General features: G+C 41.6%; 1 protein-coding gene and 1 pseudogene across 4 annotated transcripts; one reads left to right on the top strand and one right to left on the bottom strand.

Annotated features, from left to right (window-relative positions):
• The first annotated feature begins 2373 nt into the window (after positions 1-2373).
• Positions 2374-8416, top strand: LOC109639654 (insulin-like growth factor I; annotated as a pseudogene).
• A 9093-nt stretch (positions 8417-17509) lies between these two features.
• Positions 17510-26172, bottom strand: LOC109639666 (TPX2 microtubule nucleation factor). 4 transcript variants are annotated; one of them, XM_020103264.2, is made up of 16 exons: positions 26039-26171; positions 25569-25691; positions 24981-25112; positions 24687-24810; positions 24266-24343; positions 23259-23411; positions 23007-23116; positions 22697-22845; positions 22186-22496; positions 20955-21174; positions 20712-20807; positions 19381-19554; positions 19150-19296; positions 18957-19068; positions 17992-18176; positions 17510-17762 (listed from the first exon to the last, which is right to left on the bottom strand). In XM_020103264.2, the coding sequence occupies exons 2-16, from the start codon at positions 25675-25677 to the stop codon at positions 17652-17654; spliced, it is 2211 nt and encodes a 736-aa protein (XP_019958823.2). In that variant the 5' UTR covers positions 25678-25691; positions 26039-26171; the 3' UTR covers positions 17510-17651. The 4 variants fall into 4 exon arrangements, with proteins under 4 accessions (XP_019958823.2, XP_019958826.2, XP_019958825.2 ...); XM_020103267.2 differs by having other exon boundaries at positions 17992-18158; positions 26039-26170; XM_020103266.2 differs by lacking the exon at positions 26039-26171 and adding an exon at positions 25945-26003.
• Positions 26173-26698: the final 526 nt, after the last annotated feature.

The raw sequence follows: 26698 nt of genomic DNA, 5'->3' as shown, positions 1-26698 counted from the left end.
TGACAGCTGAGACTGACTTACGATTGACCAAACGTGTGTATCTATGGGATCTCGACATCGCAGCTCTATCCCCTGGTTGCTACTACTCCAAATGCGCTAGATGCCCCAATTAATACCTGAGAGGTTGTGGCTTTATGTCTGTTTAGTGGAATGGAGTTGAGACACATCATCCATCTTTATATAGAACAACTGAACAATATTAAGCCCTTCTGTTGAGTACTTAATAAATATATCATTTGTTGGACAGTTTAACAGCAGTGTGGCTTCTGTGGAGAGATTGACCACCACATATCAGTGGATGTGGCTCAGAGGGTAGTGCGGACTGTCCACTAAACAGAGGGTTGGTGTTTCGATCCAAGTCTCCCCCCGTTCTGCTTTTGGAAGTGCGTGTAATGGTGAGAAACAGAGGTAGTGCTGCACATCACAGTAGAGACTATTTGCATTTCAGTATAAATGCATTATTCCTATGGCTGGAGCTGTGGAATTTCTTTAAAATATCAGTCCACCTCAAAGGATTTAATACACTAATAAAAAATTAACAATGAAGTGATAAACATATATATATCTAATAGGATAGACTGACATTATAATGCCCTGAACACATACTGTAACTCAGCAAAAGAAGGGGCAATTGTGACCATATTTCTTGCAACTTGAGTGGTTGGTGGAGACAAACCCATCAGCGTTTTCTCTCCTGTCACTGCACCTTCACGGAGTCTTAACGTCCTCAGGTTAAGGACAATTGTTTTACACAGGTCTGCAGAAAAAAATATTGGTGCGAGCCTGCCCTTCATCCAGGACGTCTACATCTCCAGAGTGAGGACACATCACTGCAGACCCATCGCAACCTGGACACAACCAGTTCCAACTCCTCCCCTCTGATAGGCGCTACAGAGCACTGAAGGTCAAAACCACCAGACACCAGAACAGCTTCTCTCCTCTGGCCTTCACTCTGATGAACATTTATAATCTGTCATACAGTGTCAGGAGCAATCTGTGTGCAATAATCCGGTACCTTTATATTCCAAATTATATATATATAAATACATATTCCATCTATCTCATGTATATAAAGAATCCTGTGACAATCTTTCCCATATTTTTTCTACCATGTCTGCACTCTGCATCATTGCACTATTTCTCCATTTCATTGTCATAGTTGTTTTGTTTTATGTTCATATGTATATCATTTAGCAGATATATTTATATTCATACTTGTACATAGTAATAAATGTTTTCTTAACCTTGTTTTGCTTTGTTGTCTATTTCTGAACGTTGAGAGCAACAGAAAAACCAGAGTCAAAGTCCATGTATGTGTACGCACACATGGCCAATAAAGCTGATTCTGATTCTGAAGTGGAAACATTTACAACTCCCACAGAACCCTCCGCATCATCCCACAGCTTTCCATTTATTCAAGGGGGGGACTGTGCAAATGTTTTAGGCACTGAAAGTAAAGTGAGGACACAATTAGTCCCATGATTTATCATTTATGGTCATTCAAAGTGCAGTCATTAGACAAAACCCTACTCTTTAACTCTCAATCAGCAGCAGTTCTTCTCAGTTCACCTGCACACAATGTTTTAAGGTTCTTGTTGAGTAGTTTGTAAGTCTGAACACAGTTTTATAGGGCGTTCACTGTAAAAGGAGAAATACTCTTGTCTGTCCGTGGTGTTGGAAATGAGTTCAAATGAAAGCCCTTTTGTTTTGTTTAGTTTTTTCCTGCTTTGCTACATTGTGATGAGCTCCAGTGTCATCATATCTGGATTTTTTGTCGTCACTGATCAGTGGTGTGTCACATGGAGAGACGTTTGTGTGTGTGTGTGTGTTTGAAGTTGTATATGTATGTGAGAGGTTGTGTGTGTGTACCTGTCATTAAGATACCTGTATTAATCATGGTTCACAATATCTGAGCCATGCAATCAAAATGTAAAAAAAACTTCTATGTGAATTGACGTGTTTTCATGTGTTATCAAACTGATGAAGAGCTTGTCTTCGTGTGCTTTTATTTTGTCTTTCCGCAGTGTGTTGTGCTCTCAGGGCCACTACTTTCAATTCACTGTCCAATAATGAACAGGAGGGAACTTAGCGGTGCACAGTTTCCACTGGGACTTTGTGTTAGAAAGGTTCGTGATCATTTTGAAGGGTGCGGTCAGTTGATTTGTTTTGTCCAACACAAAATAACAGAAACACCTCGAAGTCGAATCGACAGATCGAAATCAGATTTGATACAACCAGAACATGAGTGGGACGGATATCGTGTCTGTGAGTGTGTGGATATCCTGTCACAGTCACAGTAGGAACACAGCAGAACAAGTTCAGCCCCAGTGACAGTATGTGAAATCCTCTAATATGAGTTGGGGATAAGATATGAGTGAGTGTAATGAGTGAGGAGCGAGGGGGAGGAAACCTCGGTGCTGTGGTCCTCCCCTCCTGCTGCCTGGGTATAAGCCCGCAGGTCGGCTGAGGTACGTCCCCACAGACAGGATGCACTCCACGTACTGCTCCTCTGCCAGACCATCGACACTCACAGTAAGACCTGCTTTCACTTCACTTGTAACTGTAGACCAGGACTGGCAGGAAGTTAATGATGCCGTGTTGTGATTCTGATCCTTCTCTTCTCTGTGTTTACACTGTTGAAACTTCATGTCATGACACTATTATGTCTTATCCTCTCATTTCCCAAGAACCAACTGATTTGTAACTTAACCTTCACTTGTTGTCAGTAGGATTTAATCACGGGAAACTGAGAAAATGTTATTTGGTCAATTTTCCTGCTGCACAGCAGAACAGCTGAAGTCTTTACGGGTGCAGTGTCCAATCTGAACCTGTCTGTTTGTAATGTTCTGTTCTTTTGTCCTGTGTTAAAGCTCTGCAGCTACTTCAGAATGATATACTGTCACTTTTTATTGTTTCTGTGCTGGACATTGTGTGCAGAGCTTGTTATAAACAGTCTTTGGTGCCGAGTGAAGTTAGAAAACTCCTACCTGGTTTATCTGCAGTGAAGATTTTAAAGTCAATGTTTTTCTATAAAATGAATCTGAATTAGCTTTATTTCTGTTCGTGTGTTTGGCTTTTTATATAAGATTGAATGATTTACTCAACATGTGTTCATTTTCCATTCATTGAATGTCGGTTATTTCAGAGGTCTTTTACGCAAAGGACACAGTCTTCAGACCCAAGTTCGCAGCTTTTCAAAATGAAAGATTAACTTTAAATTGTGCTTTTACTTTGAAATGACTCTACGAATGATGCTACTATGACGGAGATCAGCACTGGTGACACCTGTATGTCTGTGTCAGTCTGACCCTGTAAACTAAAATAATCAGATGATCAACATGATGAGGTGGGTCAGATATTATTGCCAGTGACTGACCGCAGCTGTACTTTATCAGAGGACATAGAAGAAGACATGTTCAACTCTGTTCACAGACCGAAGGCACACTGCTATAGAGTGCTGGTTGTTTGTTTATTCAATTCAAAAGCAGACAGACAGTCAGACAGGCAGGCAGACAGTCAGACAGGCAGACAGACAGTCAGACAGACAGACAGGCAGACAGACAGTCAGACAGGCAGACAGGCAGACAGACAGTCAGACAGGCAGACAGACAGTCAGACAGAGAGATAGTCAGACAGACAGATAGTCAGTAAGGTGTTGGAATTAGTTGATAGATTGACCAATATACAACCCAGTGATCACTTAATATGCTGATGAGAAGGTGGGACATTTGTAAGACTGATTCATTAGTTATTTTGTTGAATTAATCGTTCATATATTTGATTCGAAAATTATTTGGAGTGGCACTTTATCATTTTCCTCTATTTATTAAAACATGTATTGTTATAATTATGTTTGACAGGACAGAGAGTGGATTCATGCTGTCAACCACACCTCGCTGTCCTTAATGTATTGAAACATCTATGTTTTGAGTCCACTGAGAGCTTGACAAATCACAACTTGACATCCGTTACACGTGAAGATGCGTTCATGACAATATTTTCAGGATCATTGGCAAAAATCTGAGACTCCTCTTTCACTCATTGCAATATTTATTGTACATGCATGATTTCATTCATAAAGGGCAGGGCCAGGGTTTTAGAAAAGCTGGGGTCAAAGAGAAGAAGCTCTAGGAAAGTCATAATGACCACATGAATTTGTAGATTGTAGATTTCGTTGCAGACGGTGGATAAGTAGGGATGATAACCTAAAATAAAATAAAGGTTCTGGCTGATTTTAACCAGGAAAGTTAAGGTCGATGGTTGGCACCTCAAACTGTTGCACTAGGGCACCTTGAATACATGAATTCAATATGGTATGTTGCAGATTTTGTATTGAAGAGTTCGCTCCAACAACAAGTCCAAAGATACCATGATGACTGACAAACTGCACAGATATGTTTTGTAATGAAGTTTCTCTTCTCATCTTCAGGTGTTGTGTGTGCAGATCATGTGTCTGGCAGGCTGGCCCCTGTCCTCAGAGGCAACCAGACTCCGCTGTGGTTCGGATCTCCTCAGTGACCTCATATTTGTGTGTGGTGATCGTGGGATATATTTAGGTAAGTCTATCTTCACCTTATCCACTATCTATCTAATGTCACCAAAAGAAGCTACTGAGGAGATTTCGACTTTTCTAGTTGACAAGGGGAAAGTTGTTGCTTTATTGTGTTGGGCGTGGAAAGGTCAGGTGTCTTTTGGACAGTTTATAAAATAATCTTCCAGTAGTATCTAAATGAATTCGGGTTCTGGTTCTTGTAACCATAATCAGGATATGATATGAAACAGAACAAAGATCATCATGCATATCCCTGTCTGTGATTATCAATGCAGGGCATTTCACAGTGTCACAGTCTGTCCCTGTTATTTCTGTACTGCAGTGCAGGTGTAAACAGTATCAGACTTTTAACGGAGACATATATGAATTTCAGCTTTTTCAAATCCAGTTATTAATTTAAATCTAATTTCAATATTTTGTCTTAATGATTTAACAGTTAAAGCCTGCATTATTACTTGGGAGATGTTTTCAGATCTGTATTCAGAAGACATTAAATACTCTCTTATAATGTTACATTAGTGTCTAATAGTATTTTATAAGAGAGGATGTCAGTGTGGGTTTGTTGCAGCACAGTCTGGTCTGGAGAGGGACACTTGTATCTCACCTTTAAAAAAGTGTTCAGTAGCAGTGCAGAACCTAGAAACGTCTGCACCACACACAGCGTCCATGTAAACATTCTGTCCTGCTGCAGAATCACTTAGGGTCTGATCAGACACTGATACTGTGTCTCTGGTAAGAATCCAGACACAAACAGTCTTCCACAGTACTGTGGATATGAAAACAGGCCGACATTTGATAGGTTTACTGGTTGTATACTGACTATCTGTCAGTTGATCGATTGCAAATGTGTTTAGAGAGTCACGTTACTTAATCACTTTATCAAAACCGCATTTGACAAAATAAACTTTTCTGGAGTTCTATCAAGTTGGATTAACAACCTCTGTTTAGTCATCTACTAATTCCAGAAATTTGAACAGAGGCTGTCTGACTGTGGAAGGCATATTATCTGCTATTATTTTGATAATTAGATTATTTTTATTTTACCATGTTGGACAGACCGACATTCAACGGTCGTGACATCATAGAATCACTTCCTCTTGAGTAATTTGTCCACCAAGTAAAAACACAACAAATGGTGTGTCGCTGTAATGCTTTTATAATAAGAAGGATTACAGAGCTTTTATTTTGATAAGTTGTTGATGTTGCTGGCTGAGCAGACCTCTGAAACAGCTGACGTGTAATGTATGGAAAATAAAAACAGTTAAGTAAATTGTTAAAAATGATACATAAACCAAACATTTGAACAGTAATCTAGCAAATTTAGTTTCATTTGATATAATATAGTGTATAAAATTGGTGGAAAAAAGAAAAAGAGTCCCACAACAGCTTTTATGCAGATATGAGGATGAACACAAAGTTTTCTAACTTCACTCTGCACCACAGACTGTTAATAAAAAGCTGTGCACACAACATCCAGCACACAAACAATAAACAGTGACAGTACATATGTTGTCGATCATTCAGTCATGACAGTACCTGATTCAATACAATAGTAGGGTTTTTAATTACACATTATGGTCCAATACTCAATGGAGATTTTTATCAATATAAAAAATACCAATGGGATAAAATATTATCGGGGTTATTCCACCCTCTGTGCAACACTTTCTCCAGCAGAGGTGTGTAATAACACAGATATGGTCATGGTCATCGTGTCCACAGTCAAACATTGTAGTTAATCTGAGCACGTTATCAGCTCCACGACAACAAATCATGCCCTGTCTATGTATTTGTATTAAATAAGCCTAGGCCTCAGCAGTACACTAATATACTCTGATTGACTGTACTATACAATAAGAGATAAAAACATGTGGCATGTGGATGAGCTGGCTGCTGCAGCATGTTGGAGTAACAGAGGCCAAACACTTCACAGCAGAGCTTATTTGGTGAAGCGTCTTGAACAGGTCATTATTGTGAGATTATAATTTTTCCCACAGCACCAATAGAGTCCCCAACAGGCCCTTTCACCTGATTACCTTTCCCCTGTTCTGACCAAGGCCACCCTCTCCATCTGCTATCAGAGTGGTGGCAGTCCACCAAAACGGGTAGCGCGCTAACCAGAACACTGTGCCTCGGCGTGTGATAGCTTTATTGTTAAAACACTTGTTATCTGAGACGGGTCCAGCTTTCACACTTACAAAAAAGAAGAGCGCACAACACTTCAGAGTGGGCCCATGTACTTTACATATGATGTTGTTGTGTTCTCCGGGAGGGTTTTACCCCATTTCAAACACATTTAAAAAAAATTTAAAGTCATTAGAGGTTTTGGTTCCTGTCTGTCTAGCATGTGTTGAAGGGCTTTACTAGTTAATTGAAAACTGACCTGCTGGTGGCACTGGATGAAATGCTAAAGCAGTACCAAGCTACTATATACAATATATTATCAGGCTAATCTAAAAAAAGAAGGGTCAAAGCCAAACAATGACAATGTGCAGGTGAATTTAAAGAAGACAGGATATTCATGTTCCCCACAACCGTCTCTATCAGAACAACAACCTGTAATTGAATGGCTGGAAGATACCGCAGCTTGACATGAGTTGCCTTGTTTACCTCTGCAGGTAAAGGTACGTGGTCTGGTTACGGTGGTCGGCCCAGAGGGAAGGGGATAGTCGATCAGTGCTGCCGAACAGGTGGCTGTGACCTCCAGCATCTGGAGAAGTACTGTGCCAAACCAAAGAGCCAGGAACTTACCACCGCTGGGCCAGCCACAACCACAACGGCACAAACCACGACACAGCAAGATATGGTAAGAACTATTTAATAAAAAGTAATTCCCCGAAATGTATACACAGCTTTGAAATGCACTTGATAGGACGGCTGTGGCTGAGGGTTAGAAAAGTCGTCCTCCAACTAGAAGGGCGACAGTTTGATCCCCAGTCTTCCCCATCTGCATGCCAAAGTGTCTTTGGGCAAGATGCTGAACCCCAAATTGCCTCATAGAACAAAAAAGTGCTGCTAATAGATGTACTGTATGAATGTGTGTGTGAATGGGTGAATGGGTGAATGGCAAACTGTAGTATAAAGCACTTTGAGTGGTCAAGACCAGGAAATGTTCTATATAAATACAAACCATTTACCATAGTTTTACAATCAGACCAATCAAAAACGAATCACTGGAACGAGTGCAGGGGTACAGTCCTTTTCAACTTACGACCACATGTTCGATGTCATGACAACTAAAGCAGAAGTAATGTTGTCGTGCTCCACTGCAGTTTGCAGTGAAACACAGTGTATAAAGCAACGACCACCGCAAAAACCCCAAATCTGAGAATGAGCGCAGAATCCATTCTCACAAAGAAATTGGCCCACGTACACCACGACAAATACATTTTAACAAATTTAACGTAAAAATAATGTCTTCAATACCACAGACAAAAGCAAGAAATACACTTTAACTAAAGTGACATCCCTGATAAGCTCTCGTGGAACAGTGCAGGTCCCACAGAGGGCCAAGGTTTCCCTGCTACCTCCGAGCTCCATGTCCTTGAGTCAACTCATTTTTTTGTCCTGTCTTTGTTTTGCAGGCACAGCAGTTCGAAGCAGTATTTCACAAGAAACTTTTAGAGCACCTGGGCACTCCCGACAGTCCAAAGAGGGAAGCGTACAGAAAGAAAAAACAGCCCCAAAGGAAAAACAAAGTTTCCTCATCAAAAAGGAGGATTAAACCAGCACATCCAACAGGCCTCCCTCACCCTGTGACAGAGCGATGAGACTCAACTCTTGACCTCTGACCTCATGTAGATATGCATATTTATAGTTACCGGATCGAAACAGACAGGAGACGAGGAGTAACGACGTGAGAACATTGAAAATGTTTACGACAAAGCAGGGCAGCAAAACATTCCCCATCACTGGCCTCATGCAAATTCAAATTTTAAATCAATACATTATATCCCACATTTTCTCCTGGACAATAATGTGTTTTCATTTCAGTTGTTTAGGTTAAACAGTCTTTGTCCTACATTAATATGATATGATTCTCAGTTTGATTTGCACAGATACAGCCTTACAGAAACCTTTTGCTTTTATACTTTGAGTACATTTCAATACTTTTACACTTTAACTTCAGTAAAGAGGTTGAACTATGCTCTTATGTTTACTTGAATCGTTTTCAACGAAGGCTGTCTGTCTGTGGTCTGAATGATGAAGTTAGTTTGTCATGAACCTGGTCAAACCTTTGTGCTGTCTGAGACGAACCCGTCCCTCCTGCCTGCATCTCTGTACCTGCAGACAGTTACTATACAGCAGCAGAGGACAGATACTGACTCATGTCTCATGTCACATTATTTAGTTGTTGTGTCAGATTCTCCAAATCATGTTTTACACAGTGAATATGTTGTACTGGAGCTTCCACAGTAACATTTATACGATTCATATATTTCTCCACATCATATCTGTAGTTCATCTTGTCACTGAATCCTTTTCTCCTCTGTGTGAAGATTCATTCTTTGTTTTGGAATTCCTCATTTTCATTTAAATTATTCACTGCATGTTAATAATCATGCAGTTGCTTTGTGAGCCACTGCAGCAAATGACGTTTCCTTGTTAGTCAGTTTCACATGTATATAAAATCTAGGATAGTCTGGGATGCTTATCAGTTATATACATTTATTACATCTGTTCACATGCATTGATCCTTTTGTACTTTTTCACGGTACTTTGACGGAGTGAAGTCATTAGCAGGGCAGAATGTTCTAATGTTTGAGTATTTATTAAATGGTTCTTATTGAACTTGTCATTACTACTTCAGTGGTTTCCTCTGTCTGTAATTATCTTGTATGTTGTATATTTTTCATATTGTGGGTATGAACAGGTTTTATGTAAAATACTTTTCTGCATTCATTATTTATTCCACTTTGACTGTAATAAAATATATAAATATAAAAACTTGCTGTATGTTGTTTTTCCATGTTGATTTGAAGCCACTGCGGGAGAAAAGCAATTTCAGGTTTGACCATTCCGTTCCATCTTGCTCACAGAGTTGTTTTGAGTTTTGAAACATTTTATAACAATATCAGATTCAACACAACTCGTCTTTTTGTTTTGGCTTCAGGGGGATTATAAACAGCTGACTCATTTTACTTTGACATGGCTGGAGTTATCATCTTTCCAAGTGGTGAGGGTTATCTCCGCCCTGTGTGGAGCAGCCTGATAAATCAAATGGCTCTTTATGCTTCATCTGCATCACTGTGAGATTAGTGAGTACATTCACAGTCTCAGTCTTTATCCAGAGGTATCTCATGTTGGAGAGGAAGCAGTTGCCTCTGGACTAGTATCTGGACACATGTATGCAGTTGGAGGAGTTGGAATCATAACCTAGAGCCTGTCGGTGAGTGGCAGTGTAGCTGAGCAGGGATCAGTGGTTGAGGTCGTGTTTAAAGGGACTGTGAGAGAATGGGCTGTGATTGGTGGGTGACTGACGAGCACCCATAATCAGTAGCTGAGCACATGACTCTGTGTCCTGCATGAACTAACGCAATGCTTCATAAAGTGTAATTAAGCAAACACAAATACAAACTGTTAAAAATATGTTGAGAACAGCATTTTGGAGAAGTGTTCCCTGGGCTGTTAGAGAATATACCTCTTCTTTATTAAATTAGTATTCTTTACTCATCTCTCACTGTCCACTGGATTCAACTCATGTAATGTTAGTAATGGGCTCGTTTTGCCTTGAGCAAAACTACATTGACAGGAGTGAGCTGGTCTTGTGTTCCTGGAGTGAATGAGAGCAGTAGAACACTACAGGAACCATCCAGCATGGGTGTTATAGCATGCTGGGGGTAGATGGGCTGAGACAATGTTGTCGTCATAAGTTGTGTTAGGACACATTCTTTTACTTGTCACTCTACCATTAGTATTTCAATTCTATTTAATTTTATTTGTATACCACCAAATCATGATATACATTATCTCAAGGCACTTCTAGATACAGAGATATTTCAGCTCTTATTTATTATTGTAGGTGCAGTTGCTGTCGAAAAGATGGATTTTGCTACCATGTGCTCCTGATGTGCAGTCCACCACTTCTTAAAGGACCACTGTGCAAACCGAAGCCTGTGTTTAAAGTGAAATGTACTTTATTGCCTAGAAAGGGTCCTATCTACGTGAGAAGACCTGGAAGTGTTGTAGTGATTACCAAAGTACGAGCTGTCTCAAGAATGATAGGGGATGGAGTTTCACTGCTTCCTACCGTATCTCCTTTAGCAGAGGAAACACTGCACCATATTTTATGAAGGGAGAGGAGAAAATGTAATCCCGTAATTCATAGTTGCACCTAGACAGACACCTAAATATATAATATATTATAATATATATAATAATGTTCTTGTAACACGACCCAGAACAGATGTGATTCCTCACATGATCTTCTGAGCTCCTGATGTCACATTTGTCCAGCCAGGAGTCACAGTGAACATAATGAACTTATAGTTCACAACATCATCATCAGAGCTAAATACAAATATAAATATATCTTCACAACTAAATACAAAAATCTGAAGAATATATCAAAACAAATATAAAGGTAATTTCAATCCCCCTATTGTGAAATGTGCAAAAGAAAAAATCTCCATTTAACAAACATATAAGAAGGTCAAAAGCAAAAAACCAGGAAACTGTCTGAATATTATTTACTCTGGCCCATTGCTCAATTTTATTCTGTTATTATTTTAATGGATTAACTTTATCTACCTTTATATTAATCATGTTATTATATATTTCAACCTTTCAGTTCTGTTAGTTTTGTTTTCATTTTCAGTAAAGTCTATTTGGTTGTTTCAGCCTGTGAGTAAGTGATGGTTACATGTTCTCTATTCCTGGAAGAGAAGGAAGAGCATAACACATACAGCCAAAACTCAATGCAAAGCTGTGGCTAATGCTAGCATGCTATATAATAATCAACGTGAATAAGAAATTTGCCTGTTCACTTGACACTTACTGTGATATTCTGCCGAAGAAATTAAATGATAATTCATTTAACATTTCGTATTCTAGAATAACTTAACAATTAGCCATCTAGAATCTTTTATTTTCCTGCCAGTCAAACCCACTGAATTCAGTTTCCCTCCCAGAATATAATGTGTTTCAAACTAGTGAAAAATAAAAGCGTAATCAGGCAGAAAGGTGTTTCTGGCCTTTTGACCCACCACATAGTAACAGCTGTTTGTGGTCACCTTGATAAGGCGGAGGGGAGAGCGCTCTCCTTGTGGCTGCTTGCGTCACAGTCGGATAATATTATTCACTCCCATTCCTTCCCATGCAGGGCTGCTCCAACAAAGCTTCCTCTCACATCTGATTCTCATGGCCATGCTGTTGTTGTCAAACCAAAGGGGTAAATGTTAGACTGGCAACATTTTGCAAATAATATTTTTGGTTAGGAGCAGCAGATCTACAGTGAGCTTAGCAACATTTCAATCTTCTGTCGTCACAAGTCGTCAGAGCTCGCCTCTTTGTTTCAACTATTTCTCGCAAGTCTCAGAAAAGTATGGATGTACCTTTCAGACTTCAACTTGTCTCACAATATTTGATTGTGTACTGATCTTCCATCTGCAGAGGCAACTGGACAAAAAGGAGCTGTGGGCAATTTCAACACATTATTATAACATCAAATAACTCATCAAAACCCCACTTAGATACTTTGATGCGTTTGACTGTTGCACCAACATGACTTGACTTCACTTTTGGGAGCTGTCATTGCATCCATCTTTATATGCAGGGCTAGCTTTGCCTCTGGCTAAGGTGCATGTACTGTAGATGCTACATTACAAGGGAGTTTTGACGTCATGTCACATAACCAGCATGTGTGTAATCCGTTTAGAAAGTGCACTTTACTTTGTGTATGTATATATCTTTTTATATATGTATATATACACACAATATAGGGGGGTGGGGGTAGGAGTGGGGGTAATGATTGGTAGGGGCCAAACCCAGGGTCTTTTTATCATGCTTAGTGCAGCACTTGCACTACTACTGTATTTTGATGTCGGTGATGTAAGTACCACTTAGAAAGCTAAAGTTAATACTGCAGTACATGTACACGATGTGTGTAAAACACCAGATTGTTTCTGCTTTGTGCACAAACACAGACTCCACAGACTGTGAACAGGTCCACCTGTACAGTTCAGTGCCGCTGTCTCTCCGTCAAGGCTGCTGAGGGGTCTGGATGCTTCTTTTCCTGCTGTCATATCAGCAGGGTCACATCTGCAGCACAGCAGCTGCAAACACACAACACAACACAAGTTACAGCCAGCACTCAATCTGGACCAATAACACATGTTGTGGATACATTAACAAAAGAGCTGACAACCGAGAAGGCATGAACCAATACTTTGGGCAAAACACAAAAAGTAGGTAGAGCATTCAGCTACCAGGCTCCTCTCCTGTGGAACCAGTTCAGGAGACAGACACCATCTCTGTATTTAAAGTAAAACTAAAAACGTTTCTCTTCTTACAGTTAGTGCTACATCAGGTGAGTCCTGAACCATCCCTTAGTTATCCTGCTATAGGTCTAGACTACAGGGGGAACTCCCATCATGCACGGCAACACGACTCCCTTTCCCTCTCTCTGTCTCTGTGTCTTATTGTACTTCAGGTCACTAACTTTGAGTTGTTTAAACTCCATCTCTCTCTCTGCAGGATTCAGATGACAGCAATGTGTGCTGGGAAACAGTGGGAAAAGACAGTGTTTCATTTCAGTATTAACATGTGATCTGTATCTGTCATCTGATATGACTTGATCATGATATGACAAATTGTGTAAATATGATGATGCTTCTCAGGTCAACAGAAGGGATGTGGGAAACTCACGGAGCTAAAGGTCAGATGTAAACGTCTTCATTCCAACAATGGTTTGCCTCGGCTATGTCTCAGACCTTGCCTTCCATAGGACCCCTGACTGTCATGCAATAATTTCTTAATTCACCCACTTTTGAAGAAATGTATGTACACTTTTTGGAAACAAGACACTGGCAGCAACAATCACTGAGTGGGCCCCTTTACTCCAGCACCCAGCACGTATTTTCTCACAGATACGTATGCCTAATTATCCTTGTGATGGTATTGTTGTTTTCTAATGACTGCCTGTCTCTGTGTGGCTGTATTCATAATGTATATTCATTTATTCTGAGCATTTCTGTCATGGGAATTTGTAGAAAACAAAATACTTACAACCACAGTTGCTTGGACACCTGTAGTGCATACGTCACATGACATGCCTACCTTTTATGGCATGAGGCCAAGTTCAAACGGGACATGAGTGAGCACTAGATTATATGGCTGTGATTTAAATAGAATCGAGAAGAAATAGTAATAGACCAACAGGTGCTATATTTTTCCGATTTCCAATTATGAAAAGTTTCAAGTGTGTGTCTATGGAGGAGTCGATGGAACTAAATTGAATGGTCTTAGATGTCATAAGCTGCTTACAGACAAAACACTATTGTAGATGAATGAGGTAGATAAAGTATGTATTCATAAACACACACTATACATATATAAATATATATATATATATATATTGTTGTCCTGTATGGTATAGTATTAGTAGTAGAGAGGCCCATGACACAGGGACCAATAAGTAAGTAAGTAAGTGCCAGCAATGTAATAAAATACAGTGAAACAGCGACAAGCTTGACTTATCAGGCTGTTCATTGTCTCCTTTTGTTGTTTGGTTTTGCCGTTGCAGTTAGCATGATAAAACAATGTACTGTTGCTTGTGATAAGTGTGTGGGTACACTATTAAGATTAGAAAGGATTTAAATACACGCACCATCACCACATAGGACCAGCAGAGAGCGGACCATCTAATTATGCAAACATTTGTTAGTCCGCACTTTGTCAATCAGTCTTCTGACCTTTCTTTTATCTGCTGCTTTCATCACCTCTACCAGACATCTGTGAAATACAAGCTTTTCAGCCATTTTGACATGAAATAGTAAGTCAACACAGGTACTGCTGATCCCATTCATTAAGGTTGTGCTCTTTTTAGATAGAACAGATAAAAGAGATGTTAGGAAGCATTAAAGCTCCTTTTCTTTTCATTGAGAGAATTCAAACAGCTCTTATTGTGGCAGCCACTGAAATACTTCCAGGTCATTTCACTTGGTCGGGAACCTTTCTAAGCAAAATGGACTGTTTGAACACTCAAAGAAGAAAACTGTGATCAAAGCTCATTTTGCTTTGTGCTCAATGCCGAGACAACCCATAGTGACCTCTAGTGTTACAATGCATATTTGCATCAGATGCTGGCTCCATCCACAAATAAAAGTTTATAATTTATAATTTATCCTTCTTATACGTGGTTTGAAAAAGACAAGGGATACAAAACTGTGAGATCAGCGGAGGAGCTGAAAAATATGTCCCTCTCACTGGTGCTGGTCAAACGTTTTGTACCTTTTATAAAGATAGCTCTCTAATGACTATTTTTGATATATGTATAATTGTTGCCTTATGATTTCTTTGGTTTGTTTGTTTTCTTTCTGTTTTGTTTCGACAGATTTGCACTAAACTTTAAAGATATTGAATGCACCCAGGGAACTATGGATTATTCCCCAATGTTACAGAACAGCACACTTAAAACACAAAGCTAGTTTACAAATGTCTTTTGCCCTGACCTAACATGTCAAGAAATGGATTTCTCTTAACCATGACTTCTATCATTCTTTTACTGTATCTACAGGATTATTATTAAATATATGATATATGTGCAGAGGCTCAACGAGGAAATATGGAGGCTGGACTGGAGATTGATGAACCATTCCAGTCACACAGACAGACACTGTGAGTTAAATGACCCACAAGTATGTCAGTGGCTGCCATAATAAGAGCTGTTCAACTATATAAGATATAAGATAAAAGATATAAGGTTTTAAGGATATTTGTCCTGGTTGTTCATTTCTGTAACTGATTACAAAATGTTCCCTCTGTATGAACTGAAAACTTCTTTTCTCAAGACGAGTTGTTTGGGACAGAAGCAGAAACGGAGAGGCACAGCACAGAGTACTGTACATTTTGTGTATCGTCTGTTATAAATAAAGTTGTTTTTTAAATGCACTGTGTAAGTAGAGCAAGATTTTCTCCTCACGACTTCTCCTTCACACCTTTGTTTTTAGGAAAGGAGATTATTTGGACTTTGCAAACGCACCTAGTGCCACACAAGGAATATTAAGACAGAAACAACAGGAGACGCAGGAGAAACACAGTGAAAGCTGTAACAGAACTGAAGGAAATCCCCTCTGCCTCTGATAGGAAGTGATGTTTGAACTTCAGCATGCATTATGTAATCGAATTATCTCTGATGTGCAGTGTTGTGCTCTTGGACATGATGAAACGATACCTCGTGGGACAAGGACTTTGTGATTAGTCCTTGTCTGTGACCCACTTCCCTAGCATCTCCAGACTTTGTGGCTCTGTGTGACGTCCTGTGTCTATTATCACATCTGACAGTACAGGATGAGTGACAGGCAGGAACACATCCGTCTGAGGAGATATCACTCTGATGTATTCACATTGTTTGGATTTTACCCCTGTTCCTCCATGCTCGTTACTGTCACAACTTGTGCTATTCTCTGCAGCACTTGTAACGCTCCATTCAAACTCCTGTGGTGTCTGAAATGCTATGTGTTGTCTTCCCTTTAAAGGAAATTTATCTTTGGGTTTGAGGCCCACAGGTCCTGAGGAATTTGGAGAAAACCTGAATATATATGTACGGGGAATTGGATCACAGTTTTAAGGGCTACCTTAAAATCGAGCTGGCGCCTTTTTCTCCCTGTTACCAGGCAGATGAGGAGAGCCAGGATGAAAGCCAGATGTGTTTCCTTTAGATTCACGAACACAACCCTCCTATATAAACGAGGACTTGAAGTTGCCCCCTTAGAAGAGATTCACATTGGCCCCGAATCTCTCTCCAGGCAGAAGAGATTCACATTGACCCTGGATCTCTCCATAGGCAGGTTGCATTGCTTGTATTGATGCAGAACTTTTTGTAATAATCCTTTTATACAATTAAGATGGTGTCTGCGGAGATTCCTTCATCATTGTCACATCATCGCAACCCCAATATACAACACTCCTCCAACAGTTTTTCCAGAGATATGAATTCATCCCCTGACAGAATCCCCACTCTGCTGATTATGTTGCTGACAGAAATTGCTCCTGAATCCTTTTGGCTGTAACCTCGATGTGTGTTTCATTGAATGGCAGCACGCCTTCAGCTTGAATCTGTTTATTCATCTGATAAAATGGGATTGTACGCTTAGTTTATATTTTGCTCAAGTAGCAAAAAGGTGTTTCTTTTCTTCTTCATCTTATTTTCCACTGCAAGATCATCTTGCTTCATTCAGAACGAGTACACAGCTCCAGTTCTAAACGCAAATGTCTGAGTGAATTTCTGTGGACTTTCTCCGTCTTGTTGATGGATAGATGGATAAATAGATGGATGGACAGATAGATGGATGGCCTGACCTGTGGTAGCTTCAGTTGTTATAAAAACTCAAAATGTGTTTAGTTTGTCCAGTCTGGGCTACTGTAAAAAACATGGTGGCCTCTGTAGAGAGGATCCCATCCTGATGAAAATATAATGTATTTTTAATATAAAAGTTCCATTCTAGGGTAAAGAAAACCACAATTTGCACAATTTAGGTGAAACACACTAATGAGAACACCACTAGGATTATTTATATTTAATATCTGCCAATAGTTCTCTTCCCTCTACATCCTACACACTGGACCTTTAAATAGGGATTCAACTGTGGCTATTTCAGTCATTGTAGAGCACGTGGAAACTATTGTACTTCTGTCCGTCCTTGGAGAGGGATCCCTCACATGTGGCTCTCTGATGTTTTACGTTTTTTTCTCCTCTTTTAATAGGTTGACTTGTATTATGCAGGTCAAACACACATGTTCATAAACACTTTTATTAAGAGTTAATGTAGCAAGAAGATTATATACAGCATGTTTGTTAGAATCTAAAGCTCAACAGGAAAGAGATTTCAAAAAAACAGCTTCAACAGTTTAAAACATTTCCAACAGAAAGAAGGTTTGATCACAGGCGGAAGCGCTCGGAGAACTTTGGAGTGTGAGGGACTGTGAGAGGAACTTCACTCTTCTTCACTTCTACAGGTTTGTAGCGTCTGATGGGCTGAGCCTTACGAACCTGCAGAGGAGACACAGAGGAAGAGTGTCAAACACACAGCATCTGAGCCAGTTACAGTCTCAACAGACTCAGTCCTTATATACAACATTTAAACTACAGAGGCTCATTCAATTCCAGGGGAAACTCAAAATGGGATATTTAATGTCACATGATGTTGAGAATAGAATAAAGCTCATCAAACAGTATTTTCCCTCATCTCCTGTCACAATGAACGGTGTTTGAAAGTGACCTGTTCTTGCCGCAGCCTGGTGATCTCCTCTTGTTGTTGCTGCTCCTCCTCTCGTCTCTGCTCCTCCTCCATGAGGTCCCTGAGAGCCTCCTTCTCGCTGACCAGGCGCTCGTACTCCTGACGCTCCCGGGCGCGTCGCTCTGTCGACAGCTCAAAGTTCTCCACAGCTGCGGAAGAGTGAGTAACTTAATAGAGCAGTGACGTGATCAAATTAGAATCAGGCCTGAGCCATGAAACTGTGATCATCAACAATGTTTTCTATTACAGATACAAACTGTTAATAACTTCGTAAGCCTAGTTTATGCTTCTGCGTCGCGTTGATGCTGTACCTACGCCGTTGACTCGACGCCGTCGTTGAGCATTCGAAGTTCTGCGTCGAGGGAACGCGTTGCTCTGCAATTCACCGCCATGCCGCTAGGGGGTGTGGCTGTGTGTTTGTGTGGTCATAGCCGAATCCTTGCTTTTTCTCCCGATCACAGTAAACAACAGTAAACAATGGTGACCGAGGTGGAGCAGCTGTATTTGGAGTTGGAGCTCATCAATATTGAAGAACAAATGCTTATATTGCAAATGTTGAAGCGCTGGCGACAGAGAAGACGTTTGCGGAGGTGGTCTGTATGATGAGGAAGAAAGACCGGAAAAAGCAACTCACAGCGCTTGCGGTCCACGTCAACACGATTTTTTGGAGGTGCATGTCAGGCTACAGCGTAGGTACGGCGTCGACACGACGCAAAAGCATAAACTAGGTTTAATTCATTAGATTTATAATATTGAATGTTTCCACTGAGTAAAAACAACTGGGATTGTGATGAAGACACTGATGAAGAGGTTTTGTCTTGAGTAAAGAACTGACTCTGCTCCTGTGAGACCATCACTCAACCTGACAGGAGCAGAGTCCAGTGGAAACTCTACATGCAGCTTCAGCAGGCTCTTGGTGAAGAGGAGAACATGAATGTTAGTCCCACCTGCTGCAGCTCGCTCTGGCTTTTTGGGCTGGAAAGGTTCTTTATGAGTGACGGTGTTGGGCCTGGCTTTGAACGTTGTTGCTTCCTCCTGTCGCTTCTGCTCTTCTTTCACCTACAAGGCACAGAGATCACGTGTGGATGTGGTGAAGAATAACAAGTGCTTGTGTGCGTTCAGAGGCAGATCCCATCGTACCATCTGCTCCCAGCGACTGTTCTTTACAGAACCACGTTCATCCAGGAGAAGTTTGAAGGGCTCCGGCTTCGTGGGCTCCAGCTTCTTCTTTTCAGGGAGCAGCACAGAGTCAAAGTCTGGCAGCGGCTGGGCCTTGAACTGAGGGACCTGAAACATTCAGAGGACAGTGATCGAACACCTGCTCTCAGACATCCAGCATAAAGACACAGCGGCTGAGGACGTGAGACTCACCTCTTCATTTCTCTTCTCCTCCAGCCTCTTTTCTTTCAGTGCCCTCCTCTCTCGCTCCCTCTCGTCAAAGGAGAAAGGACAGACCTCCACGTGGTGGTTCCCTGGGAGCCGTGGCTGGAAGGGGAGGCCGAAGTGAGGCACTGGGGGGGGCTTGATTGGTGACAGCTGTTTTACCTACAAGACACAAAAGCAGGTTTAGGTCATTTACAGGGGTGTGAGCAGGGGGAGGAGTTTGTTAAACAAGCATCGCTCATCATCAATTCCTCTGATCGTTCTAGTTTAATCTGCATCTATCAACAGAAACACTGTTTAAACTAACTGAGAGCAGAATGTGACGGAGGTTTGTCCAAACCAGTTTTAAAGTCAATTCAGTTTAGTGTAAACTAAGACCAAACAACAAGAGCAGCTGGAGAATTCTCCAGTTGGAGACGGCATTTATTAGATCTGGACTTATTTCAGAAACAGAACAAACACCTAGAACGTACTGGTCGAGTGCTGGGAACTACCACTGCAGCAAATGATCTGCAGACCTGAAGATTCAGTTTGTTGCTTTTAGGTAAGTGCTCCTCAGTGTGTCAGCGACCCATGATGTCATGATGAGTGATTACTTCATCCACATTAGGTGCAGATTGAGTTTCTAATCGTATTGATAACAAGAGTGAATGAACTATTTGACTCCAATTACACATCACATCAAGTCACACTATTTTAATTATTTTCCTTCCATAGTCTCTCTGTCTCTCTCTGCACGTATCCCTGATTCCAGGGCTGCAGGATCCAGACAACAATTATTATTATTATATAAATATGTCACTTACCATTTCCATTATAACAACCAGTCTGATAGAGCTGAAATATGATGACACAACTGCTCCTTTTCTCTGTACCCCTCTCCCTCTCTTCCACCTCTCCTCACAATTTTTCACTGCTCGCCCCAACTAGTCGAGGCAGATGGCCGCCACCCACACCGAGTCTGGTTCTAGAGGTTTCTTCCAGTTAATGAGTTTTTTTTCTTTTCTGTTGCCAAGATGCCCCCTTCTTTTTAATTTGAGACTTCTTCCTCAACTGATGTTACTTGTGCTAAACTACATTTTCTGCACATCTGAACTAGAATTATCACCCGTCTGACTTCTTCTTCTCACTTCCTCCCTTTGTTTGGGAAAAGCCTTGGTACAGTGGACACATGCATGCTGACAGATTTCATGCCCAACACACATGCTCGATATTTGTCCTGGTTATTGAGGATATGTGAAATATTCTTGGTGAATATCCAGTAGAGCCATTAAATTTTCAAGTAGCTTTTCATACTAGACAAACAATCGTGTCCTTACTTCCTCGACCTTGCGATCCACACGAACCCTCTTCTTGAGAGCAAAAGCTGGAGACTCTGGAACAGTTGGATGCAGAACTTTCTTCTCTGGCACGCCCTGTTGACAGGAGGAAGTCAACTTGACTACATGTATTTATGGGAAGAACCTTAAAAGCTTCATGTTGTCAGTACAAGAACCCAGCAAGTTTGAATGTAGAGCCTGTATCTGACATTGAAGTCAGTCAGTAGCAGGGTTGAAACTCACCACGACTCCTTCCAGGATCTTTTTGGGCAGAGGCTGGGATTTAAAGGTTTGTGGCTTCTCTTCTTCCTCAGAATTCTTGGAAACCTGTCTGTCCTGGAGCCTTTTGTCAATCTGCAGCTGAAAGCCCTCAGGTACTGTGGGTTCCTTCACTGCTGGCTTCTTCAAATGCTCTGCACTTTCCAGTAGTTTCCTGTTTAGCTCCAGAGCCTTGAATTTAAACCTGGGATTAGAAGACAACATTAATTAACGGCCCTGGAAAGTCAATATTTGATGTTCTCACTAGCGATGCCACATGTGGACATTTCCCCACGGATAATAAAGTTGAAACAAGTGTTAGACACTAAATAAAGCCTGAGCTCTTCAGACACTCTAAAAGAGGCTGTCAGCTCAGTATTTGTAGCTTTAACATTAGACTGCAGTCACACTCGTGTGGTGAAATGAGTGAGAGTGTCTGTGTTTTGAATCAAGCTCAGGTTCAGCATGTTTGGTCAATGTCTGAGCAGCAGTGTCAAGTGAACAGTCCTACAGTGCTTTAAGTGAAAGAGTAGTGATGCAGTTTGTTGGTCAGTTGAGTTGCACCTTGAATCCAGCCAAACATTTCAGGCAGCACAACACTGATTTAGAGCAATGTACAGAGTTGAGGTCTCAGAGTGCGAGTGTGTCAAGTCTGCTCAGCCAGTGCCAGCACCTCCAGTAGAGCCAGGGACACCCGTTTTAGTGTTCAGCACTTAATGCACTTTAGTTTTCACATTTTGTCCCCACTGCTGCTCTGATGGACTTTTCTTTTTCTGGACAGAGTTGGAGGATTTATGTCAGCAGCTCAGAATGTATGCAACAAATGCAGAACCATCGATCAGTCCACTGTCATAAGGTTATGTTACGTCAGTCCATGGCCTCTCATGTCAGCAAATAACATGATTCATTTACAGTTATGACCCTGCCCATAATATATACTGGACCATGACCCTCTGGAGGAGGAAGCCATGATGTTTTGATCCATATAAATTAATTCATCTCATTTTGTTTTTAAAATACTTTCACAGGTCGCCACTTTTCCTGTCGTTTTCAGAAATAACCTGAAGATAAGGTCGGGAGAAAAGAGTCCTGACTTTAGCCGCAGTTTGCTTTTCACACATGCAACAGCAACAAATGCTCCACATCATTCAAGAGGTGGTGCAGCAGACAGGGACATTTTTGCATCTGTTGCATGTGCTGAAGAACAAGCTCTTACTTGTGAAGTTTGTCCACCTCTTCAGCCTCCAGCTCAGCACTGCTCTTCACAGTGGTGGGCCGGCTCCTCTGGCGGGTCATCAGGTGTGGGGTATGAGGTTGGGTGAGCTTCAGGTGGTCACCCTTCACTGGATGCGGCCCTCTCTCTTGACTCTGGCGACTACGCAGATGGTAGCGGTCGGGGGTTCGTTTTTGGAACTGATCAATCTGCTGAGCCACGGGCACATAGGCACCCGACCCCTCCACCTTCCTCTTGTTGCCCGTGGACAGGTTGAAGGGTTTCGGTATAGTGGCACCTTTCGTGGCCTTTAGCTTAAAAATAAATAAATAAAGGTATCATCTGGAGAAAGTTTGTTTAAATGTCTTCACTGCATATACATTATAATACTGCTCAATAAAGACAAGTGTTAAAACTGAACTCTAGTTCTATAGAGACTGAGCTGAAGATAATTCAGAGTATTTCTAGAGCATATTCAGAATTCTGGATCAGGTTGATCATATGAACAACTTACTGGGGAGGAAGGTTTGCGAAGCTGACTGATGAAGTCCACTTCTTTATCTGCTGTACTGGATGAGGCGGTCGCCTTAATGCGGTGGTCTGTGTTGAAATTGAATTCCTTAGGCACAGTCGTGGACAGGGCTGTCTTCTTCGGTGGTGGATCTGAAATAACAGACACTGATTTCCTTCAAGAAGAAAAGAACCTGGATCCCAATTAACTGTTATTTTAAAGAGGCACCAACACACAGCTCGTTATTCAGCACATTAATTACTGAACTGAATTAACTGCAGCCACACAAAGTCAGTCTCTGATATCCACTCACTGCCAGCCAGAGCCGCTTTGTAGCTGGCCTCGTTCTTTTTGCGGTGAAGAGCCACTTCCTTCTGGAGGATCCTGATGCGCTCCAGCTCCTGTTCTTCAGAGCTGCACAGCCTGTTTTAACACATCGGCCAACATCTCATTTAAAGTGGAATCTCCACTTATACACACTCACAACATTTAAGATTTGGATAAAAGCATCAGCTTAATGATACGTAATGTAATGCAAAGAGATTCTGAGTGTTAGTCTTCTTACTCTGTGTTCCCAGTTTTAGAAGCTGCTGTGCCAGTCTTAGGTGCAGTCCTGGGATTTGTCTGTACACTTCGGCGGAGACCAGTCCTGGGATTTGTCTGCCCACTTCGGCGGAGGACACTACTGGACTTTCGAGCTCGTCTGGCAACAGGACTCCTAAAACAAACAGCCGCAGTAGAAAAGTTGAATGAAATACACCAACTCTGCATCACTGGCGAAGAAAGCCCAGCGGCGCCTCTACGTCCTCCGCAAGCTCAAGAAAGCAAAAGCCCCCACTCCCATCCTGAACACATTCTACAGGGGCACCATTGAAAGCATCCTGTCATGCTGCATCACTGTGTGGGGCAGTAGCTGCACTGAATACAGCCGAAAAGCACTGCAACGCGTGGTGAACACAGCTGCTAGGATCATTGGTGCCCCACTCCCTTCCTTGCAAAGCATATACACCACCCGCCTCACCCGGAATGCCATCTCGATTGCGAGGGACACCAGCCACCCCGCACACAGCCTTTTCAGCCTCCTACCCTCTGGAAGAAGGTATAGGACCCTCCGTTCCCGCACCACCAGACTCAGCAATAGCTTCATCCACCAAGCTGTCAGGAAGCTAAATTCTCTCCACTCACTCCCCCCAGCCATATCCGACAGTCTGACAACAGGCTGAAATCCCCCCCCCCCCCTCCAAAAATCACTCAGGACTCTGAAACAAACTGTCTCTGCACTTTATCACTTTATCACTTTATCACTTTTTATCACTTATCACTTTTACCTCTTTTAACTTGCACTGCTGTAATGTAATGTTTATCTGTTGTTTATCTGTTGTGCTGGTGCACTTTATATGTTTCACTGTGGGGAGAGTGGGAAACGTTCTTTCGACTGCTTTGTATGTTTACATGTGAAATAGTTGACAATAAAGCTACTTTGACTTTTGACTTGAGTAAAAGGAGGAAACAAAGTGGGGGGGCCGACAAGGCATCACAAGCATTTGTTAAAAAAATGGATCTATAACTTACGGTTTGGATTTCTTTGACGGTGGTGCAGGCGACTGTGTCGGAACTGAACCGGTTGATGTCTCTTTACGTTTTGAAATCCTAAAATGAGGAAAAAAATAAAGATTAAACATTAAATTACATCAAAAGTACAGAAATGCTGACAACTTAATCTGAAGTTCCCCAAACACCTGATTGTGCATTTCCCGTGTATGGGACTGACTGTCAATGCAACTTCAAACAGAAAGCACACAAACAGAACATTAAACCATTGGCCTCCGGGCTTCAGTCTTGAAATTTGATGCTAATTACAAAAGTATTATTTGATTATATGACACCTCAAGAACGTGCAAGAATAAAACTGCGTTGTGTTGTACTGTGTAGCTTGTTGCAGCACACTTCATTTCACACTGTAGTTCATGTGTAGCCATCACAAGAAGTGCACCTGCTTGGCTGGACAGGAGGTTGATTCGCTGCTCTCCTCTTTGGCCGGCCATCGGCCTGAGTCGCAGTTTCAGCTCCCCAGGATGTGACAAGGTTTGGAGGTGGAGATGCGGATGTGCCAGGACCTGGAACATTGATCAGTCCACATGGATTCACATTGAGCAAGTCATCAGGACTAGTCACTGAATTACAGGAGACCAGAGGAACGCTCACAAGGACCAAGCAATCTTTTAAAACCACCTTAAAGTATCTTATCAGAATATATATATATATATATAAAATAATAGTAACTAACCAGTGTCCACATCTGTCTTGACTTGAGGAATCACGATGGCTTTGGGCAGGTTGGGTGTGTTGCTTCTCATAAAGGGCCAGTCGGGTCTTGAAGGCGTAGTAAGGCGACCCTCTGCTCCCCCGACCTGTTGTTCTGCTCGTGAGACAGAAAGTAGATGTGAACTCAAACAGGTGTTTGAACGTACATACTGGTCATTGTTTCACACAGACTGTTTCCACCACAGTTTGTTAACAAGAGAGAAAGTGTCTCAGTGGAACATGTCTTTGGTTTGAGTCGATAAATGAACCAACAGCAGCAGATGAGCTTCACACAACATCACTCTGTGTTTCACATTAACAGCTCAGTGTACAACACCTGCATCCATTTCCAAAGTGGACGAGTCTGCAGAGGCTCCAGATAAATCAACCATCCTCTGAGTCAAGCTGTCACAGTGAGTTTCCTCCTCGTGTCTGAGCCACATGAGAACCAGGGTTACTCATCGGGACCGGACACCCAGAGGAAAACACCGATCAGCTGCTGGACAAAGATGAAGGAAGGGTTTTCTACCGTCTGAGCGGCTCAGTGTCGAACAGCCACACGGACACTCACCGAACCACTGGTCATCTCCGTCGTTGTTCTCCAGCTCCTTCAAGTCGACGACGTGGGACGGAGCATCGAACTCGTACCGTTCAGCGGAGCCGCAGTCGCTTTCCGCCATTATTCAGCACGAAGCTTCAGAGAACATGAGACATTAGAGTCAGTTTCAGCGAGCGGACCTGTGTTCAACCAGTTTACATGAGAACTGTCTGTGGGGACTTCATGGCTGAAAGCTTCAGTCCCACTCGGTCAGTGAATGTCTCAGGAGACATTGGTTCGGAGGAGCTGTACTTTCCGTTGGGTTCATGTTGTGAAGCAAACAAGCGGCTAACGCTAGCTCCCATTAAACATGAGCTAATCAGAAGCGTTCAAAGAAGCAAACACTCACACACGCTCAGTATCGATGCAGTCATTGGATCAGAGCGGAGCTTCGATCCACTTTATGATGTTTCAGTAGAAATGAGAGAAGAGTTCCTACTCACCCACCAGGTTTCCTCCGAGTTCAAACTGTGACGTCACCTGACCGCCCTTTCAAATAAACCAATGACTGAGGAGCTCTTCTTCGACTCGCCGCCATCTCTTCTTCTTCTCCTCAATATGGTGTCGCCATCTTCTGGATTGGAGTGTAATTGGAATAATAAAATAAAATAAAAAAGTTTCATCCTCTATGTCCTCCCTGCTGATACTGAGGATATTAAAGAATGACTGCTTATTTACCAATCACATACTTACCACTTAAAATGTCCTATAAAAGAATATTATCCTTCCCCAGTCAAAAGTTTGGAGCTGAAGAAGTTAAGACAATAGATGAATTCCCATTTCGTCCTAAAATAACAGAGATGAACAAAATGAATGACATTTGGATGTGAACTACTGTATCTGCTGTGTAGGGGAATGGACAGTTTGAAATATTTAATTTATCAGTGTGAAACAGTGCAGACTTTCTAGGAAGTCATGCGAAGCTGGCTTCAGTCCAGGAAGAATGAACCACCTTCCTTGACAGTCGACAATCAATTTTTTTTTTGTTGCTGAAAACAGAGTCTTGTAATAAAGCCTGCTGCGACTAGAGGAATTGTGTGTAGAGAAATTAAGATATTTCAAAATCAAAACCAGTCTAAGCCAATGCAAGAATGAGGTATCTA

This window comes from Paralichthys olivaceus, chromosome 6 (genome assembly GCF_024713975.1).
Source record: "Paralichthys olivaceus isolate ysfri-2021 chromosome 6, ASM2471397v2, whole genome shotgun sequence".
NCBI classification, from domain to species: domain Eukaryota; kingdom Metazoa; phylum Chordata; class Actinopteri; order Pleuronectiformes; family Paralichthyidae; genus Paralichthys; species Paralichthys olivaceus.
This window is presented reverse-complemented; position numbering and strand designations above follow the sequence as displayed.

What these genes read in the sequence shown, in the direction of transcription:
- LOC109639666 (XM_020103264.2), bottom strand. Translation starts at nt 25,677, where the DNA reads ATGGCGGAAAGCGACTGCGGCTCCGCTGAACGGTACGAGTTCGATGCT. An exon ending in CCGTCAAAGAAATCCAAACC is followed by an intron (nt 23,412 to 24,265) that starts GTAAGTTATAGA and finishes TGTTTGTTTTAG; the next exon opens with GAGTCCTGTTGCCAGACGAG. An exon ending in ACAGTCGCTGGGAGCAGATG is followed by an intron (nt 19,069 to 19,149) that starts GTACGATGGGAT and finishes TGTGCCTTGTAG; the next exon opens with GTGAAAGAAGAGCAGAAGCG.